We start from the raw sequence: 21096 nt of genomic DNA, 5'->3' as shown, positions 1-21096 counted from the left end.
GATACAGTTCTGAATAAAAAACCTTTGGGAGAAATGGGGAAATATATTGATTGAGTTTTATTTTAATGAGGTGTTATAAAAAAATGAACCCGAGTCAGTATTAAGCAAAATGATAAATAGCTACATTTCCATCTGAGATTTCATTCACAACAAATGGTCTTATATTAAGTGTTGGTGAGTTGGGGGTTTTAAATGAAAATACATTTTCCTCAAAGTGGATAAGCAGGATCTGGCTCCTTTCTACTTCTCTGACCTAATTTTCAACCACTTTCCCCTTTGGCCTGGGGGTCAAACATGCCTCAGTGATTTTATACTGCCTGGAATGCTCTTCTCCTGGACAGCTGCCCAGCTGCCTCCCTCACTTCTCTCAAGTCTCCACTCAAATGCCAGCTCCATCAGTAACGCCCCTTCCACCACCCCTCATGTGCTCCTCCATGGTATTGATCATCACCTGACAGACTATACATTTGCTCTTCCAGCTTCAGCTTATCTTACTTTATGTGTGGTGACCAAAATGATACACAAGTGCCACTCCAGATACTGGGATACTATGTGGAATAAAGCTGGCCACAAGTACTCTGACACTCTTCCCATAGAGAGGTGGAGCTGTGTCCTCTCATTGAATCTTGACAGGCTCTGTGACTACTCCGAACAGCAGAAAACAGCAAAAGTAACACTGCCAATGACTGGGCCCAGGCCTTAAGACACTTGCTCTTAGGATACTTCCTTTGGTAATCCAGCCACTATGCTGCCAAAAGCCCAAGACACATATGGAGGCCATGTGAAGGTGTTCTGTTTGATAGCCCCAGCTAAGCTCCTAGCCAACAGTCAGCATCACCACCAGCCATGTGTGTAAACCATCTTGAACATTCCATCCAGTAGAGCCTTGAAATGATTGAAGCCAACATCTGACTACAACTGCATGAAAGACCCCAAGTGAGAATGACTTAGCTAAGCTAAATCATCCCAAAGAACCATGAAAAATCATAGTAAATCATTGTTGTGAGGTACTAAGAGCTATAACTAGACCTGAATATAATGTAGCTCTATCTTCCCAACTTGTGGGAATCAATCCCTATAAATAAGTTCTCAAACTCCACACAACATTGAAAAAATGTATTTTTTAAAATGCATTCTTTTTTTATTCAAGTATAGTCAGTTTACAATGTTGCAAACAACATTTCTACTGCAGCACAGGTCATACCCTCCTACCCATCACACACACTGGTCTAATTTCCCTGTCCTCTTTCCTTATCGTAACTGAGTTGAACCAACTTTCCTATGCTTTACATTCCCTCTCTACCTTGTTCTCAAAATCCTATGGTCATTCTGTGGTCCACTGGTTTCTCTCTTTTTAACTAATGCATTTGTTTGAAATAATTAAGTACTTTATTAAGCCCAGCTTTCTAAATGTCTGATTCTGAGAGCTTGTCTCCTTATACAGACTATCAGCAACTTGACGGTCATGACTTATTGGTCTCTGTGACCAGCTCTGTGCTCCATGTTCTTGGAGACACCAAGGCAAGCATCACATACTTCCTGACTTGATTTTATTTATATGTAGACCATCATCTGAATTTCTTATGCAAGCAAGGGAAAATAACTATAGAAACCATCTATGATTCATTCTTTTTGAAAGTGGGAAAGATATAAAAGCATAGTTTAAAATTTGCCTTTGGGGGAGCTTTCCAGTACTTTAATTCTTTTGCTGGGTTCAGAAAGTGACACAAAAGCAAACTGTTATAAATCTGTCAAAATTTCTGCCCTTAAGTCAAGTCTCAGGAAAAATATACACACACAGATTATATCTACCTTGTGATTAGTTTAAAAAGCAAGCTTACCTTAAAACAAAGTAATTATTTTTTGTTATCACATAAACATGAGATGGGTATACTGGCTTAGAATCCTGACTTTAACTTTTATTCATTCATCTCATGCTTACTGATATCTACCACATGCTAGGCATTGGACAGCTACATGCACAGTAACAGTAAATCCACATTCTCACCTCATGGGCACAAGTCCCAGCATTTCATCACGCCGCTTTTCTTTTTTCTTTAGCTCTGATTCTGTTGACTTGAGTTTATCTGGAGCAAGCCGCAGCTTAGACTGCAAATCACTGATGACTTCTTGTAATTCAGCTTCTGTCTGAAAAACTCTCTGACAGACAGGGCAACACGACTGGTTTTCATCCGTAAGCTGAGTAATGAATTGGGAGTAAACTGCCGTGGCTCCAGCCAACATGGCTTTTTAAGAAAATATATTCCCAGTGAAAAGAATATAAAATATAGTTTTATCAATATGGTTACAGCCTTTTCTGTAAATATATGATTATTATTCCTGCATTATAAACACATTATGGAAGAAATAAAAATTCTGATATTTATATCTTCTCCCAAAGGGCACAATACATTCAGATTTGTATAAATTATTTTCTGGTAACACACAAAAAAGTATAATAAAATTTAAGAGCTTATTATGTGCCAGAAACTATTCTAAGAGCTCTACAACTATAATCTGATTTACTCCTCCCTAACACCCTACATGTGGTAGGCAATTCTGTCCTCAAGTAATGACCTGAAGTATACAAAGGCTTTAACAATTTGCCCAAAGACATAGCAAGTATGCTGTAGAACCAGGACTAAAACTTAAGCCCCCTGGCTCCAGAACCAAGTTTTAAAATCTTCCATCCTTAGTAGTTACTTGTGAATGAAAATTCAAAAATGTTAAAATGCCCTGATAATATAAAGTAGATTAACTTACCTCGTTGTTTTGAGGATTTTTCAATTTCCTCTTTAAGCCTGTCTAAATCACTTTCGAAATCTTGGCTACCACAGACATCAAACAGCTTGTCTTCATAGTTGGATAACTGCTCTTCCTTCCTTTTTAACTCATTATTTATATGATTTTTATTTTGCTCAGCTGAAGCTAGTTCCTTGCTAAAATAAGACCAAATATGGATTACAATTTTAAAACATAGGAAGTAAGTTTGAAAAGTTTGAGTAGGTAGATCCAAAACAAATTCTGCCAACAAATATTATAAAGGTTTGCTCTGACCAAGTACTTTTTATCAAGAAGTCATGGCAATAGCTCACTACTGCCTGAACCCTAGGACACTGACTCACCTGCCAACCCTGGTCATAGGCCTGCTCCCAGAAAAACGTGTATAGACAAAACTCTGCCTGCTTTATGGGGGTTCATTGTCTTAATCTTGGATTAAGGGCCTCAGCAAGGAGAATATGCTTGCTGGATCTACTGGAGGGAGAGAAAAGGGAAACATCCTCCTAATTCCATTTGGATCCTTTCACAATTGTTCTTCCGTTGTCTCCTATAAAAACTTCCCCTCCTGGTTGCAGTCATCTACTTACAACCTGATCATTCATTCCCTCTCATTCATCAAAGACTTTGCTCGCAAGTACAATTTATCTCCACTTTAACTCTTAAATATCATCCTAGCCAGCCACACAGATCAAGGTTTTTCAATTTACAGGCTATGATGCACTAAGCAAGTAATGTAATCAATTTAATACATTGTATTCAGCATTTTTTTAAAAATTAAAAAACATGTAGACTATATTGGAGTAGACTGTGCACAGTTAGGCTAGGTATTATTTTAAGAAATTAGTTTCAAATAACTGTAAGTGCACACATGCCTCATCCTGATAATTCCCATTGTGAGTCACAGTGAAATTTGGAAGAAAAATAGCATGCAGATGAAGGCCATCCTAGCCACTGAGCACTGCTCGTCAAGATTACTATCTTAGCAGCACCAAACACTGTTGACCCCCTCCTTGGAAGACTATTTTCTCAAGGCATCCCAGACACCACTCCTGTCTGGCTCTTCACTTTCTCCTCTTCCTTTGCCTGCCAACAGTTTAAATGTTAGTGTTTTCCAGCAGTCTGACTATAATTCTTTCTTTTCTCTTTGTATAACTCCTTCAAGTGACTCTACTTGACTCTAATTATCACTTACAAAGCAACAACTTCCAATCTTCTGAACTTCAAACTCCAAAATTCTATTCCCTAACAGACATTTTCACGAGAAACACAATATAACATGTCCAAATCCATTATATTCCTCAAAGATCTGTGTGGAATTTTTCTGTGTGTGTGTGTGTGTGTGTGTGTGTGTGTGTAATTTCTGACCCTCTTATCCAAGCACCACTCAAGGTGGTTTCTGAAAAAATTGATCACTTTTTTAAACTGTGGGAAAAACATAAAATTTAACATCTTAATGTTTTCTTAATATTTTTAAGTGTACAGTACAGTAGTGTTAACTATATGCACACTGTTGTGCAACAGAGCTCTAAAACTTTTTCATTGTGCAAAACCGACACTCTGTACCCACTGAACAACTCCCCTTCTCCCTCCATCACCCCCACCAGTCACCTGGCTTCTGGCTGCTTTGAATCTCCATTCTATATACTTCCTAAGAGTTTGACAACTTTGGATACTTCATGTAAGTAGACCATGCACTATTTGTCTTTTGTGACTAGTTTATTTCACTTAGTGTAATGTCCTCAAGGTTCATCAAGTTGTAACATATGAGATGTCCTTTTTAAAAGATAAATAATATTCCATTATACATATATCAAATTTCCTTTATTCCTTCATCCATGAATACTTGTTTACTTCCACCTCTTGGCTACTATGAATAATGCTGCAATGAACAAGGATTAGCAAATACCTCTTCAAGATCATGTTTTTAATGCATTTAAATGTATACTCAGAAGTGGAATTGCTGGATCATCCAGTAATTCTTAACTTTTTGAAAAGCCTCCAGGTTTTCTATAGTAACTGCACCATTTTATGTTCCCACTAATAATTCATAGGGTTCCAATTTCTCAATATCGTCACCAACACTTGTTATTTTGTTTTTTTGATAGTAATGTCATCCTAACTGGTGTGAAGGGATGTATCACTGTGGTTCTGATTTGCATTTCCCTGATGATTAGTGATTTTGAGCATCTTTCCATGTGCTCGTTGGCCATTTGTACATCTTCTTTGGAGAAAAGTCTATTCAAGTCCTTTGCCCATTTTCTAATCTGGGTATTTTTTTTTATTATTGAGTTGTAGGAGTTATTATTCTGGATAATATCAGATATATAGTTAACAAATATTTTCTCCCATTCTGTGGATTGCCTTTTCCTTCTGATGATCATCTCCTTTGCTATTTAGACATTTTTAAGTTTGATGTAGTCCCATTTGTCTATTTTTGCTTCTGTTGTCTGTGCTTTTGGTGTCATACCCAAGAAATCTTTGCTAATTTCAATATAATGAAGCTTTCCCCCTATGTTATCTTCTAGGAGTTTAATAGTTTCAGATCTCACTTTTTATAAAGGAGAATTTTAATCTTCTTAACTTAGTTCTGCAAACCTTCAAGGAACAAGAGGTCCAAATTACCATCTGTTACCATTTTACTTAATTTGTAAAATATAGGACAAAGTCAATGAATAAGACATACCATTTCATGACAATAAATGATCTTAAAATAATTAAAAATGAAATTATGAAATAAGAGCTCTACTACATCTTCAAATGTTGTAACTACTTACTTCAGTTTGGCAAGTCTGTCCCTGGTCTGATTAATTTCTTTTGATTTACTATGAAGCCAGTCTTCGAGCTGTTTTTTGTTGGGAAAATACCCTAGCAATGAAGTTAATTCATCACTGTGCCTAGACTTTATTTTTCTGATATGTTCATCTTTGTCAGCCTAAAGGAGAAAAAAAATCTTTAAAAAATAAAGCTCATTATCTCCACATTACATAAAGAACAAAAATAAATTTTAGATTGATTAAACTTTTAGGCTTAAAAAATAGAACTATAAAAATGTAAGAAAATATAAGATTTCTTAAAGTCTTAAAGTGGGGGTGGACCTCCTAAGCCATAAGAGAAAAAAATTAAAACTTCTGTATAGTAATCAATAAAAATTAATAGCAATTTCTATGTATGTGCTTATATATATTTCTCCATTTTTTTTGTAATTAGAAAATAGGTTTTAAGCTTGACAGTCCATTTTTAGAGTATTAAGCTCACTTAATCCCCAAAATATAAAGACAATACCAACTAGATACTGCACAGAATAACAATTATAAATGTAAAATAAGCTATTTAAATACCAGAAATTATAATTAGAACAAAAAGAAAGGTCATACTTTGTCTTTGGTCAGCATCTCCATCTGGGTGCGTGTTGTTGTATGATGGTTTAACTGCTCCATCTCCTGGTCCAATTTACGCAGGATCCTGTCTAAGTCTGCTTTCTCATTTTGAAGGCTTATTACTTCTGTTTTTAGAGTTTCTATGTTGCTGTTTTTCTCAGCCTTGCTTAGCTCACGTTCCTTATCAATAATTCAAACAAATGCACAGGTTTATATATTTGTGTTAAAATAATCACAAAGTGTATTAGAAATCAGCTACTTCTCAGAATGGTCAAAGTATTACTGTATCCTTTTATACAACAACAGAAAAAACAAAGGGAATAAGATTTTTAAGAAAAAAATCTTACAAAGTTACCTTACTATATTATAATGGTAGAGAATTAGTAAATAAATCTGGAAGGGTCAAACAGGAGGGAAATACGAGAATTAGGGCAAAATTAAGAGAAATACGTTGACCTGTACAGTTTAGTGACTCTTCAGTCAATAATTAAGCATTTATAAAGTACCTATGTAACTGACTACACTGCCTGGCATATAGAAACTAAGAATAGTGTGGTGTGGTCCCTGACCAGTACCTCCCCATCACAACAGAGTAATACTGTGATAAAGTGCTAAACTGACAAAAATGTATGCTATATGGTTAAGTTTGGGAGCAAAAAGAAATATTTAAATTATCAAGATGTGATCTGAAAGGGGGATTTGCCAAGCTTTTAGGATGCTTATTTTGGTAGTGAAGATGTGAAGGCAAGGGACAGATTAGAAACAAGGAAGAAATTTTGGAAATTCATGAAAGGAAGAGGTGGGCTAAGAAACTTTCTCCATGGAAAAAGTGAGAACATGGTAATAATCATATAAAACCTAATGTGTGGAACCTAAAGGGAAAAAAACTTTTTTTTTAACTTAGATAAGTGGCTCTTAACCAAGGTATCATAAGAATCACCTAGTTTTGTTTTGAACACACATTTCCATGCCCCACTCTTAGAGATTTTTATTTGGAAGGTCTAAGGTCTAAGAAAAGGTATTTTTTAAAAGCTTCCTTAGGTAATTCTAATTTTCAGTCCACCAAATTCCAGGACAAGAGTTAGGTGATTAAGAATTTTAATTAAGAAGTCATAATCTTAGGATAAGCAACAGATAAAATACTTTAGAATGTAAGATTCTAAATGTCTTACCCCTTAAAATTACATTACTCAAATAATATCTTACAGTTTTTGTGAGCTCCTGGTCCAGTTCAAGAATCCTGTCTGAAGATCCTTCCAACTGCTGTAATTCATACTTCACATTTTTCAGCTCATTCTGCTTCTTACTTAGGATTTCTGATTTTAGCTCAATTATTCTTCCCAGTCCAGTTTTCTTATCTCTTATCTCATCTATCTGTTTTTGTTTCAGTGTCTCTTTTTCTGCAAAGTCATTCTAAATACATATGAGAAGAATGAGCATTAACAATTTTTTTCACTAAAAAAATTCTTTAAGGAGGGTAGAGGGCTCAAGTGGTAGAGTGCATGCTTAGCATGCACGATGTCCTGGGTTCAGTCCCAGTACCTCCCTCAAAAATAAATAAACCCAATTACCTCCCTTCCCTGCCAAAATAAAAAAAATAAATAATTAAGCAATACAATAATAAATAAATAAAATATTTTTTAAAAAATTCATTAAGAAAGTTTCTTCACTGCAAAAGTAACACATGCACACTGAGGAAAATATAGCCAAGTATGAAAAAATGTAACAACAATCTCCCAGAGACAATCATTATTAACTCTGAGCAAACTTTTTCTATATGATTAGCTTTAAAAAGGAAATTTACCCCCCCAAAAAACAAAACCAAAAACAAAAAAAAATAGGCCTGTATTTTCTTCATATTTTTAACATTACAAACTTTTAAAAAATTTGCTTCCATTAAGGCTTTTTTCCTAGTTCATAGCAAATTTTATTCTAACACTAATTCAAAAATATGACAAAATAAGGTCCACCCTAAATTTAAAACAATTCTACTAGAGAATCTGACACACAAAAAAGTAAACAATATTTACTATCAGTTGGCTGGTGGTTTCTGCTTCCCTTTCTTGCCTCTCTCTCACAAGTTTGTGAAAATTTTTTATCTGTCTTTCACTGAATGGTCCACGCTCAAAGCCATCCAATTCTAGTTGTGCTGCCAAAGACTGAATCAATGAATCTCTAGCTCGAATATGTTCTTGATGACGATCGGCCTGTAGCTGTAGACGACCTTTAAAAAAACATAATCATAGTATTTCAGAAGTACAGGTGCCAGACAACCTAGGACGTGGGATTGGTATCTGAAGTGCAGTGGGAGGCAGTCTCATGAGACTGAGCTCCTAACCTGTGGGGTCTGTGCTGTCTGGACAGTGAGTGTGAGAAAGGAATTAAATTATATGACACTCAGCTGATGTCCACTGAAAATTGGAGGATTGCTTAGTGTGGAAAAATCTGGTATCAGAATTGTTCTGAGTAGAAAAAAAAAAGTGTTTTCTTTTAGTAATCTGCAAAACAATAGTATAATATCACAAGGATATTGACAGTGATATAATCCATCAATCTTATTCAGGTTTCCCCAGTTTTACTCATGTATGTTTGTATTAAGTTTTATATAATTTTATCGACTGTGTAGGTTCATATATACAACATGACAGTCGAGATACTGAACAGTTCCAATACCACAAGAATCTCCCTTATTGTTTTTAAAACCATAACCACACTAACCTTTCTCTTGCCCCTCCTCCTACTGGGTATCCCTGGCAATCACTAATCTAGTTCTGTATTTCTAAAATTTTGGCATTTCCAAATGTTATATAAAATGGAAACATACTCTACATAATCTTTTGAGATTGACTTTTTTTCACTCAGTGTAATTCCATGGAGACTCATCATTTATGTATGCAGAAAATGCATAATACTATAATAGGGAAAAAGACCTACCCTGTTCAACAAGTAGTTCTGATTTTTCTTGATTGAGAAGCCTAGATTCTTTATTTAATTTTTCCAGTTCACGCTGACAGTCTATCAGTCTCCTTTCTTTCTCCCTTACTGTTCTCTGATGATTGTGATATAACTCATTTAGTTGCTCATCAGTCCCTTGAAAAACCTATGTAGAACCAAAATGAAGACGTTTAATAAGTAACGGGAAATACAAGGTATCACTCTGAGGTACAAAATACCAAAGCTTATTCAGTATCCTTCCTTTTAATGTAAGCATGGAAGTAACACAAACATCAAAATGTGTATGTTTGTTTCAAAATATGAGGGGCAAAACAGAATCAAATGAGGTTCATTACACTAAACCTCAAAATTCTGAAGGAGAACAAAATTCTACTACCACAAACCTTTTCCATTTTCTGCTCCAGTTCACTATTATCTTTTTCCATCTGCCTCTTCCGGCTATCCAAGGCTTTAATTTCATTGTCAAGTCTCATGATTTTAGAGAGATTTTGTTCAATTTCTTTTAGACGATCCTGAAAATAAACACTCTTCTTAATAAAATTCACTGTAGTTTACACTGTAAATAATTAAAGATAATAAGATGTCCCAGGGCCACTCACTTAGTAAAAGTGATCTCATTTAATGCTAACAATGCTATCAAGGGGGCAGAGAGAAACTGAGGATCAGAGACATTAAGTAAGTTGTCCAACTCCTCACAGCTAGTAAAGAAAAGCAGGAGTTAAACTCCACTACCAACTCCAAAGCCCATCCCTTGCCCTCAACACCTCCCATAAAAATCATTCATTCATTGGGTACTTAGAGCTACATTATCACATTATCACAAATGTGATAAAAGTATCACATTTTATGAACTTACTCCTTAAAGGTTAACTATTATGCTTATTAAAAAAGAAAACAGAACTACTGCATGGACTAGAAACTCATGGTGTGTCACCAGTGCATCCTGAGCCTGTAGGTAAATTTACATGGAAAACTATATTTTGATTCAAAGTCTGCTCAAGCACAGAGGACTGAGGGCAAGTGAAGTGCGACAAACGATCTCAGTGGCCTGCTTCCAGGGACAGGTGGTTACCTTATGAGGAACATGAGTGACCTGGCTCAGAGTATTCTCTCCTTGAATGATGTTGGGATACTCTTCCAGGGTTTGCCTCTATGATTCCAAGGCTGACCAATTCCTTTTCTAAGACATTTTTAGAATGTAATTTTTTAACTAACATCATTATTACAGATATTAGTTGTAGGCCTTCATAGCTGCATCAAAATGCATCCTTACCTTCAATGTCATTTAATAAAATTACATTAATACCATATTTTGTGATTTGTATACTAATGGGTAGCATGTAATCACCATAGAAACTTTAACTTTGTTCACTAATGCATCCCCAGGACATGTAACAGGTGTTCAGTATGTTAGCTGAATGAGAGATCTGAAAAAGTAATTTTACCAATAATAATAGTCACAGCTATCACTGACTAAATACCTCTACTGCAGACACTGTACTAAGTGCTGCTGTACATTCTCTCTAATCATCACGACACTACAGGCAAACCTCAGAGATACAGCAGGTTCAGTTGCAGATCACTACAATAAAGTGAGTATCACCATAAAACAAGTCAAATGAATTTTTTTGGCTTCACAGTGCATATGAAAACTGTTTACACAATACTGTAAAAGTATGCAATAGTATTACATCTAAAAAAACCACAATGTTCACTTTTTGACCTCTTCCCCTGAATCATGAATGTTCTTAATGACATCTAGAATGGTGAATCCTTTCCAGAAGGTTTTCAATTTACCCAGATCCGTATTGGGATCACGTCTATGGCAGCAAGAGCCTTATGAAATGTATTTCTTCAAAAAAATTGAAAGTCAAAGTGACTCTTTGATCTATGGGCTGTAGAATGGATGTTGTGTTAGCAGGCATGAAAACAACGTGAATCTCATGTTCATTTCCATCATAGCTCTTGAGTGACCAGATTCATGGTTAATAAGCAGTAATAGTTTGGAAAAAAATTCTTTTTTTTTTTTTTTACTGAGCAGTAGATCTCAACAGTGAGTTTAAAATATTCAGTAAACCATGTTGTAAACAAATGTGCTGTCATCCAGCCTTTGTTGCTCCATTTATGGAGCACAGGCACAGTAGATTTAGCGTAATTCTTAAGGGCCCTAGGACTTTTGGTATGGTAAATGAGCACTGGCTTCCACTTAAAGTCACAAGCTGCATTAGTCCCTAACAACAACCGTGAGCCTGTCCTTGGAAACTCTGAAGCCAGGTATTAACTTCTCCTTTCTAGCTATGAATGTCCTAGATGCCATCTCCTTCCAATAAAAGGCTGTTTTGTCTCCAATGAAAATCTGCTGGGTAGTGTAGCCACTTTCATTAATGATCTTAACTAGATCTTCTGGATGACTCGCTCTAGCTTCTACATCAGTACTTCCTGCTTCACTTTGCACTTTTATGTTACAGAGATGGCTTCTTTCCTTAAATCTCAAGAATCAACCTCTGCTATTTTCAAACTTGTCTTCTACAGCTTCCTTACCTCTCTTGGCCTTCACAAAATTGAAGAGAGTTAGGACCTTGCTCTGGATTAGGCTTTGACTTAAGGGAATGTTGTGGCTGCTTTGATCTTCTGACCACTAAAACCTTCTCCACATCAGCACTAAGCCTGTTGCACTTTCTTATCATTTCTGTGTTTACTGGAGTAGCACTTTTAATTTCCTCTGAGAACTTTGCTTTGCATTCACAACTTGGCTAATGAATTGGCAGAAGAGGCCTAGCTTTCAGCCTGTCTTGGCTTTTCATATACCTTCCTTACTAAGCTTAATCATTCTTAGCTTTTGATTTAAAGTGAGAGACGTGTGACTCTTCCTTTCACTTGAAGACTTAGAGGTCACTGTAGGATTATTAATTGGTTTAATTTCAATATTGTTGTGTCTCAGGGAGTAGAAAGGCTCAAAGAAACAGAGAAAGATGGGGGAAATGGCTGGTCAGTAGAGCAGTCAGAACACACACAACATTTATCAATTAAAGTCACTGTTTTATATTAGCATTCTGACTGCTCTACCCCCCAAAAATTTCAATAGTAATATCAAAGATCACTGATCATAGATCACCACAATAAATATAATAATGATAAAGACTGAAATATTGCAACACTTACCTCAACATAACACAGAAAAACAAAGTGAGCAAATGCGACTGGAAAAAAGGCACCAATAGACCTGCTTTAATGTAGGGTTGCTGTGGCACAAACCTTCAATGTGTAAAAAATGCAGTATCTACAAAGCACAATAAGGAGAAGCATACCTGTACAGGCTAAGTAGGAGACTCAGAGGACTTGCATAAAGCTATGTACTTAAAAATGGGAGATGAGATTGGGAGGCAGGGTGGTATAACAATAAAGACTGTAGGCTCTGCTTATCGCTAAAATCTGGAACAAGACAAGGATGCCCACTCTCACCACTTCCATTCAACACAGCATTGGAAATTTTAGCCATAGCAATCAGTCAAGAAAAAAAATGTAAAACGGATCCAAATTGGAAGAGAAGAGGTAAAATTATGACTACATGCAGATGACATGATACAATATATAGAAAATCCCAAAGGCTCCACACAAAAACTACTACAGCTGACAAAAGAATTTGGCAAGGTAGCAGGATACAAGATTAATATACAGAAATCAGTTGTATTTCTTTACAATAACAATGAAAGATCAGAAAAGTTAAGTAAAAAAAAAATCCCTTTTAAAATTGCATCCAAAAAAATAAAATACTTAGGAGTAAATCTGACCAACGAGGTGAAAGACTTACACATGGAGAACTACAAAACACTGACTAAGGAAATTGAAGATGATTTTAAAGAAATGGAAAGATATCCCATGCTCTTGGATTGAAAGAATTATTATTGTTTAAATGGCCATACTACCCAAAGCAATCTGCAGGTTTAATGCAATACCTATCAAATTACCCAGGACATTTTTCACAGAACGAATAATCCTAACATTTATATGGAATCACAAAAGACCCAGAATTGTCAAAGCAATATTGAAGAAAAAGAACGAAGCTGGAGAAATAACCCTCCCAGACTTCAGACAATACTTCAGAGTTACAGAAATCAAAACAGCATGGTATTGGTGCAAAAACAGGCACATAGATCAATGAAACAGAATAGAGAGCCCAGAAATAAACCCACAAATTTTTGGTAAATTAATCTTTGACAAAGGAGGCAAGAACATACAATGGAGTAAAGACAGTCTCTTCAGCAAGTGGTGTTGGGAAAGCTAGACAGCAGCATGTAAATCAATGAAGTTAGAACACTCCCTCACACCATACATAAAAATAAACTCAAAATGGCTTAGACTTAAACATAAGACAAGATACTATAAAACTCCTAGAAGAGAACATAGGTAAAACATTCTTTGACATAAACCTTAGCAATGTTCTCCTAGGGCAATCTACCCAGGCAATAGAAATAAAAGCAAAAATAAACAAATGGGATCTAATTAAACTTAAAAGCTTTTGCACAGCAAAGGAAACTATAAACAAAACAAAAAGACAACTTATGGAATGGGAAAAAGTATTTGCAAATGATGTGAATGACAAGGGCTTAAGCTCCAAAATATGCAAAAAAGCTCATACAACATAGTAACAAAAAACAAACAACCTAATCCAAAAATGGGCAAAAGAGCTAAACAAGCAATTCTCCAGTGAAGACATACAAATGGCTAGTAAGCACATGAAAAAAACTGCTCAGTATCACTAATTATCAGAGAAATGCAAATCAAAACTACAATGAGGTATCACCTTATACCAGTCAGAATGGTCAACATTAAAAAGTCCACAAACAATAAATGCTACAGAGGGTGTAGAGAAGAAGGAACCCTCCTAAAGTGTTGGTGGGAATGCAGTTTGGTGTAGCCATTTTGGAAAACAGTACAGAGATCCCTTAAAAAACTAAAAATAGACTTACCATATGATTCAGCAATCCTACACCTGGGCATGTATCTGGAGGAAACTCTAATTCAAATGGTACATGCACCCAGTGTTCATAGCAGCATTGTTTACATTAGCTAAGACATGGAAACAACCTAAAAATCCATCAACAGATGACAGGGTAAAGAAGTTGTACTATATTTGTACAATGGAATACTATTCAGTGATAAAAAAAAAAGAATAAAATAATGCCATTTGCAGCAACATGGATGGACCTGGAGATCATCATTTTAAGTGAAGTAAGCAAGAAAGAGAAAGAAAAATACTGTATCACTCATATGAGGACTAAAAAAAACACACAAATGAACTTATTTACAAAACAGAAACAGACTTGCAGACGTAGAAAACAAACTTATGGTTACCAGGGTAGGATGGGGATGGGAAGGAATAAATTGGGAATCTGAGATTTACAGATGCTAACAACTATATATGGGATAAACAACAAGCTTATACTGTATAGCACATGGAACTATATTTAATATCTTGTAGTAACCTATAATGAAGAACATGAAAAGGAATACATGTATGTATATGTATGACTGAAACATCATGCTGTACACCAGAAATTGATGCAACACTATAAACTGACTATACTTCAATTAAAAAAAAAAAGAAAAAAAAAGAAAGAAAAGAAAAGAAAAAAAAAGACTGTAGGCTCTGGGCACTGGAATGATTGGATGTCTGTATGTAAAGAAGTAAACCTCAACCTTACCTCACACCATATTCAAAAATTAACCTGAAAGTGGGGCATATACTTCAACATAAAAATCCAACCTATAAAAACCTCAAGAAAACACAGAAGAAAATCTTTATGACCTTGGGTCAGGCAAATATTTCCTAGATAAGAAAAACAAAAAGCAAAAACTAAGAACAAAATTTGATAAACTAGACTTAATCAAAATTAAAAACTCCTGACCTTTGGAAAGTAGGAAAGAAAATAAAATATCTGCAAAACACATATCGGACTAGGATTTGTATCCATATTACATAAAGAACTGTCACAGCTTCAATAATAAGACAAAAAAAAAACCCTCAAAACCTACTGAAAATAGGCAAAAGATTGGAATAGACACTTTACCAAAGATATTCAGATGGCAAATAAACATATAAAAAGATTCTCAATACCCATTAACATAGGAAAATGCAAATTAAAACCACAATGAGAAAATCATCTACTACAATGGCTAAAATAAAAGACTGACAACACTAAGTGACAAGAATGACGCTCAACTACACCCATACATTGCTGTAGGACTACCAAATGGTACAGCCACTTTGAAAAATAGTCTGACATCTCATAAGGTTAAACATACACTTACCATACAACCTAGTAATCCCATTCCTAGGATATTACCCAAGAGAGATGAAAACATCTCCAAACAAAGATCTGTAAACAAAAAATGATAGCACTTCTATTTATAATAGCTAAAAGCTCCTAACAAACCAGTGTCCATCAACCATGGAACGGATGAACAAATTTTACTATGTCCATACAACAGAATACCCTCAGCAATAAAAAGGAACAAACTACCTATACATGCAATAACACAGGCAAATTAAAAAGCATTATGCTAAGAAGCCAGACACAAAAGGCTATGTAATGTATGATTCCATTTATGAGGTGTTGTGGAAAAGGCAAAACTATAATAACAGAAAACAAATCAGTGATTACCAAGTGGAGATAGGGGATTGACTACAAACTGACTTGAGAGAACTTTCTGAGGTTGTGGAAATGTGTACCTTAATTATAGTAGTAGTAATGCTGGGGTTTAGGGAATAGCTCAGTGTAGAATGCATGCTTAGCATGCTCAAAGTCCTGGGTTCAATCCCCAGTACATTCATTTAAAAAAAAAAAAGTAGTAATGCTACTGTATGCATTCGGCCAAACTCATCAAACCACACATTTTCAAAAGGATGGATTTTACTATATGCAAATTATATGTCAATAAATCTGACTTAAAAAAGAAAAAGGATGGGCTTAGGAATCTGAGAGGTCTCGGCTCAAGTCCTGGCTTTACCCTTAACTTCCATTATGAACACCTGTGCCTCAGTTTTCTTGCCTATAAAAGCTCAGGGTTACTGTAGGGCTTACATAATACATTTAAAGTGTTTTGATCAGTGACTTGGGCACACAGTGGCCTTCAATGAAGGGGACCATTCATATTACTCGTAAAAAGATATTCTGTGTTCAGAAAATATCTTAAGCGCTGTAACAAAGAGAACTGGATTGATTCTTAAGAGCAATGAATATAACAACTCCGTTATGGTACCCTGCTTGTCAGAAATGTCTGAGCGTTTATCAGTGCTTTGACTATGTCTCGGTGGGCATTAACATTATCTTGGCTTGAATCTTTTGTGACATCTCCAGCTGCTTCATTCCTTAAATCCAGCCAGTTGCCAGATCCTGGAGATTCCCTCTTTGACATCTGTGTTTTGGCTTGAATCCCAAAGTGCAAAACACAGGCTCTATCCTCAGAGCACACAACCTATTAAAAGGAGCTAAGACAAGCAGAAAGACAACAAAAAAATATAGCAGCGTGTTTAAAGCGTAGGTGTTAGTGTGAAATAAAACAAAAGAATCAGACAGTTAGCCTATCTATACAAGGACCATGAACTAATGTATGGAAGAATAAGTAAGGGCCAAAGGGTGCTTTTGAACTTGAAAACAAATTTCTCAAGCAATTTCCACTGAAGGCAAGAAAGGAAAACAGGCCTAAGTGCATTAAGTTCAGGATAGGATGTGGTAGTATGGGAATAAAGTAAGTTATGAGAGAGATCCTGAAGATGGAAGAAATCTGTAAAAATGGAAAAGCATGAATTATAGTACCCTACTGAAATGACACTGTCCTCTGGATGGATGCTGGAAAGGTGATTTGACTCAAAATTTATACTGAGTTCTCTGAAAGGAAGAATCCTCATAACTTAGAGCTAAGAAAGGACTTTGGAAATCATTCACTTAATAAATATTGAACCACTGCTAAGTGCCGGACACTGGGCCAGTCTCTGAAGACAGAGAGAATAAGATTGAGCCCTTGGAGAACTAGCCAAAATTAAATATAGATAGAGAACTATACAAACACCTCAATGTTTGCTACAGCCTTGGTTAGAATCCTGGCACTGCTCAATAAACACTAGGTATTATCACTTAGCTCTGACATTATTTCCTATATAAATACTCCATTTCAACTATAAGGATTTCCTTGATATTATTCAAAAATAGCTTGCATTTTACTATCCTTGTGTCTCTAATTACCTATCCATTTCAGGTCAACAAAACCACACCCCAAATTCAGTTCTATGAAATCCTCTCTGGCTACCTCAGACAGAAAATTCTCTTCCTCCTCAGAGCTCTCACAGCTCTTGTCTTTTTCTACCTTCTGTGTGCTTGTCATCTTTACAACCAGGCTGCCTCTAAGAAAATGTGTTCCAATACCTTGGTGATTAACACAGTAACTAAACACAGTTATGACAACTTGTTCTAAAATAGAACATACTTTGTCACTCTTTTGTCTATTGAACTACATTCTAAATCCATTAGGTTCTTTATAATCTGACTGCAATTCTTATCTTTCACTTCTATCCTGACTTACTTAACCAGGCTCTTCCTCACACAATCTTATTTTAACAAGCTTGTACATGAGAATAAATACATATATACATGTGTATATTTGTATACACATATATATTGTATTTTTGAAAAAAAAAAACTGCTGGTAGGATACATGTGGGAAGTCAGGGTGAGAAGTGGGAAGAGCATCTCTTACTTTTCAACTAATACTCTTCCTTAATTTCATGGTGAGCATGTATTACTTTTAAAATACAAAATAAAATGCCTTCTAGTCTGTTAATTTGATTCTTCTCCACTTTTTATGGCCCAGCCCAGCTCTGACTCTTTCATTGAAAGCCCTGTGATAGATTTCTATTCAAGGCCGTCACTTTGGTACTTTTTTTCCATACCATACAATTCGCCTGTTTCAACATTTTTTAGTATATTCACAGCGTTGTGAAAACATCCCCATAATCTAATCTTATATTTTCACTTCCAAAAAAGAAACCCTGTGCCCCTTAGCAGTCACTATTCATTTCTCTCTACTCACTACCTTAGGCAACTGCTAATCTATTTTCTGTCTCTATAGATTTGCCTATTCTGGACATTTCAAATTAATGGAATCATACAATATGTGGTCTTTTATGGTTGGCTTCTTTCACTTAGCACGTTTTGAGGTTCCTGCCTATTGTACCATGTATCAGAACTTCATTCCTTCTTATAGCTGAATTATATTCCATATATGAATATGCCACATTTTATTGATCAGTTAGTTAATGGACATCTGAGTTATTTCCAGTTTTTGGCTATTACAAATAACACTGCTATGAACATTTCTATAGAACTTTTTGTGTAGATGTATGTTTTAATTGGTATTGGGAATAAGACATTTAGTAAAATTGCTAGGTCATATAGCAACTCCATGTTTAACATTCTGAGGAACTGCTGAACTGTTTTCCAAAATGGCTGTCCCATTTAACATTCCCACCAGCATGTATGAGGGTCCCAATTTCTCCACATCCTTATCAATACTTATTATCTACCTTTTTGACTTAACAGCCCATTCTAGTGGGTGTGAAGTGGTATCTCATTGTGATTTTGATTTGCATTTTCCTGATGAATAATGTCAAGCATCTTTTCATGTGCTTATTGGACACATACACATAGCTTCCCTAGAGAAATATCTATTTAGATACTTTGCCCATTTTCAAATTGTTTCCTTTTTAAAATTGAGTTATAAGGGTTCTTTACATATTCCAGATAAAAGTTCTTTATGAGATTTGTGACTTGCAAATATTTTCTCCCATTCTATGGGGTGTCTTTTTGCTTTCTTGATGGTATTGTTTGCAGAACAAAAGGTTTTTATTTTGATAAAGTCCAATTAATCCATTTTTTCTTTTCTCACTTGTGCCACAGTCTCCATCTTTTAGCTCCTAAAGAACCTATGCTCTAAACTATATTATTCAGACAGCTCTTTACTTTACTTCTTTGTAATCCTAACTATCTTTTGAGAGATATTCCTTGTTTCTCCAACTAGATTATAAGTTCTTTAAAAACAAGTCTAAGCCTCTGGCTTCCCTATCCCCAAGAGCACTTGGCACAGTGCTATGCACATAACAATAAATATTCACTAAAAGATGCATTCATGTCAATGGGCACTGGGAAAGAAAACCAAAGTTTTTCCAGATTAAAATTCAAAGATCTACACCAGTATTTATAGGTAAGTTTTAAAAAACAAGTCATTAATTAAAATTTTTTTTTCTTAAATCGAAACTTTAGGAAAGCCATTTTTAAGAATGCTCTTATTTAGACTAAGAACACCTTAAGGGACAAGGATGGTGGTGTAGTCCTCCTTGTACCTGTAGCCCCAAGTCCAGTACACCCTGGCACACAGGAAACACTAAATAAATGCTTGTGAAGTGAATGAAAGGGTTTGAAGGTCTTTCTTATAAATCATAGAATTTAGAAAAAAGCTAACTCATTAACAAACATATGAACATGTTATGTATCAATTCCAAATTTTGTGAAATGTCAAGAACATCCCGCAAATTATAAAAAAATCCCTAGAAAGACCTGCCAATTAAAAAAAAATCTCCTTAAGAATACAGAACTGTAAAGTTGAGTCATTACCTGTACATCATTTAAGTATTACTTAATTACTTAAATATTACTAATTTAATATGATGCTACAAATTTGATTACTGTCAAATCCAAGGTCTTTCAGTTACTTTAAGACTACCCATCTAATACAGACCTAAGACATTAACCATAACATTAATATAGTCTCTGATAATTTTTTCAAGAAATACACCATTCAAATTCACAGAAAAATAAAAGTGCTTTTAGGGTGAGAGCTACCATGATAAAAGGTAACCTTCTCTTTAGGACACAAGAAATCAAATTACCTCCAGTGAATCAAGTTCATTCTCATAAGATTTGACAATTTCCTTTGAAGATGTTAACTGGGCTTCCTTGCTAGTAATCTGATCACGAATCTCACAAGCTTTTTCCTTATTCTGCTTCAGATATTTTAGTTCTGTTTGACATTCCTTTATTTTCTGACCTTGTGTCTGACGTACCTGCCGAAGTGTTTCCAAGGCTTTAATGTACCTTTGAAGACATTAAATAAAAATCAGATTTCTGCCTAAGTAAATTACAATATATTCAAATAATAGAATATAATGCAATCATTAAGATTACATTTACAAAGAGTTTTTAATAACTTAGAAAATACTTGTGACATAACAGTAAGTAAAAAAGTTACATACATACTGTCAACCAGGTAAATAAAGATGCACAGAAAGAAAACCAAAAGAAATATGCCCACTGGTTGCCATGGATGAGAAGTCATAAAAGAAGCATCCAAATTGCAACCACGGCTCAATAACTTAATAGGCTACAAAATCTAATTAAAGGTTACAAACCTTGTCGCTGAAAAAATTTCATCAAATTTTTGCTTCAAAGCCTTTCCTTCACTTAAAGGCCAATTAGAATCTTCTTGGTGACAGAAAATGACATTATTTAGCACAGATTTGGAAACCCCAAGGGAACTTATCATCTCTCGGTCAATTTCTGCACACTTGGAGCTGAGACTGACTTTTTCGCCATGCCTATAGAAAAATGAAATCAAGAAAGTATGTAAAATGTCAATCAGCAGATGACTGGATAAAGAAGTTGTAATGTACATAGACATATTTTTAATAGATTACACTCCACTTAAAGTCATTATAAAATATTAGTTATATTCCCTGTGCTGTATACATATATACACAATTGAATACCATTCAACCATTAAAAAAAAAAAGCCATTTGTTGCAACATGGATGTAACTGGAGACTGTCATTCTAAGCGAAGTAAGCTAGAAAAAGAAAAATACCATATGATATCATGCATATGTGGAATCAAAAAAAAAAAAGACACAAATGAACTTATTTACAAAACAA

The 21096-nt window shown here is 35.1% G+C and overlaps 2 protein-coding genes across 3 annotated transcripts in view; one reads left to right on the top strand and one right to left on the bottom strand.

The window, feature by feature from the left end:
- Nucleotides 1-21096, top strand: part of KIF3A (kinesin family member 3A) — a 200079-nt gene that overhangs the window by 149294 nt on the left and 29689 nt on the right. The gene's annotated exons all lie outside the window — the stretch shown is intronic.
- The window catches only part of RAD50 (RAD50 double strand break repair protein), a 78563-nt gene that overhangs the window by 34620 nt on the left and 22847 nt on the right, over nt 1-21096 (bottom strand). For both annotated transcript variants that reach the window (XM_045507827.2, XM_010971591.3), the window contains exons 4-13: nt 20578-20763; nt 20059-20263; nt 9497-9625; nt 9093-9258; nt 8189-8382; nt 7365-7571; nt 6156-6338; nt 5556-5713; nt 2764-2939; nt 2009-2246 (exon numbers count right to left, since the gene is read on the bottom strand). In XM_045507827.2, the coding sequence (XP_045363783.2) occupies nt 2009-2246; nt 2764-2939; nt 5556-5713; nt 6156-6338; nt 7365-7571; nt 8189-8382; nt 9093-9258; nt 9497-9625; nt 20059-20263; nt 20578-20763 (1842 nt within the window). The remainder of the gene's footprint in view (nt 1-2008; nt 2247-2763; nt 2940-5555; nt 5714-6155; nt 6339-7364; nt 7572-8188; nt 8383-9092; nt 9259-9496; nt 9626-20058; nt 20264-20577; nt 20764-21096) is intronic.

The sequence above is a fragment of the Camelus bactrianus genome, chromosome 3 (genome assembly GCF_048773025.1).
Source record: "Camelus bactrianus isolate YW-2024 breed Bactrian camel chromosome 3, ASM4877302v1, whole genome shotgun sequence".
NCBI lineage: Eukaryota > Metazoa > Chordata > Mammalia > Artiodactyla > Camelidae > Camelus > Camelus bactrianus.
Note: the sequence above shows the minus strand (reverse complement) of the source record. Positions and strands in the feature narration are given on the sequence as shown.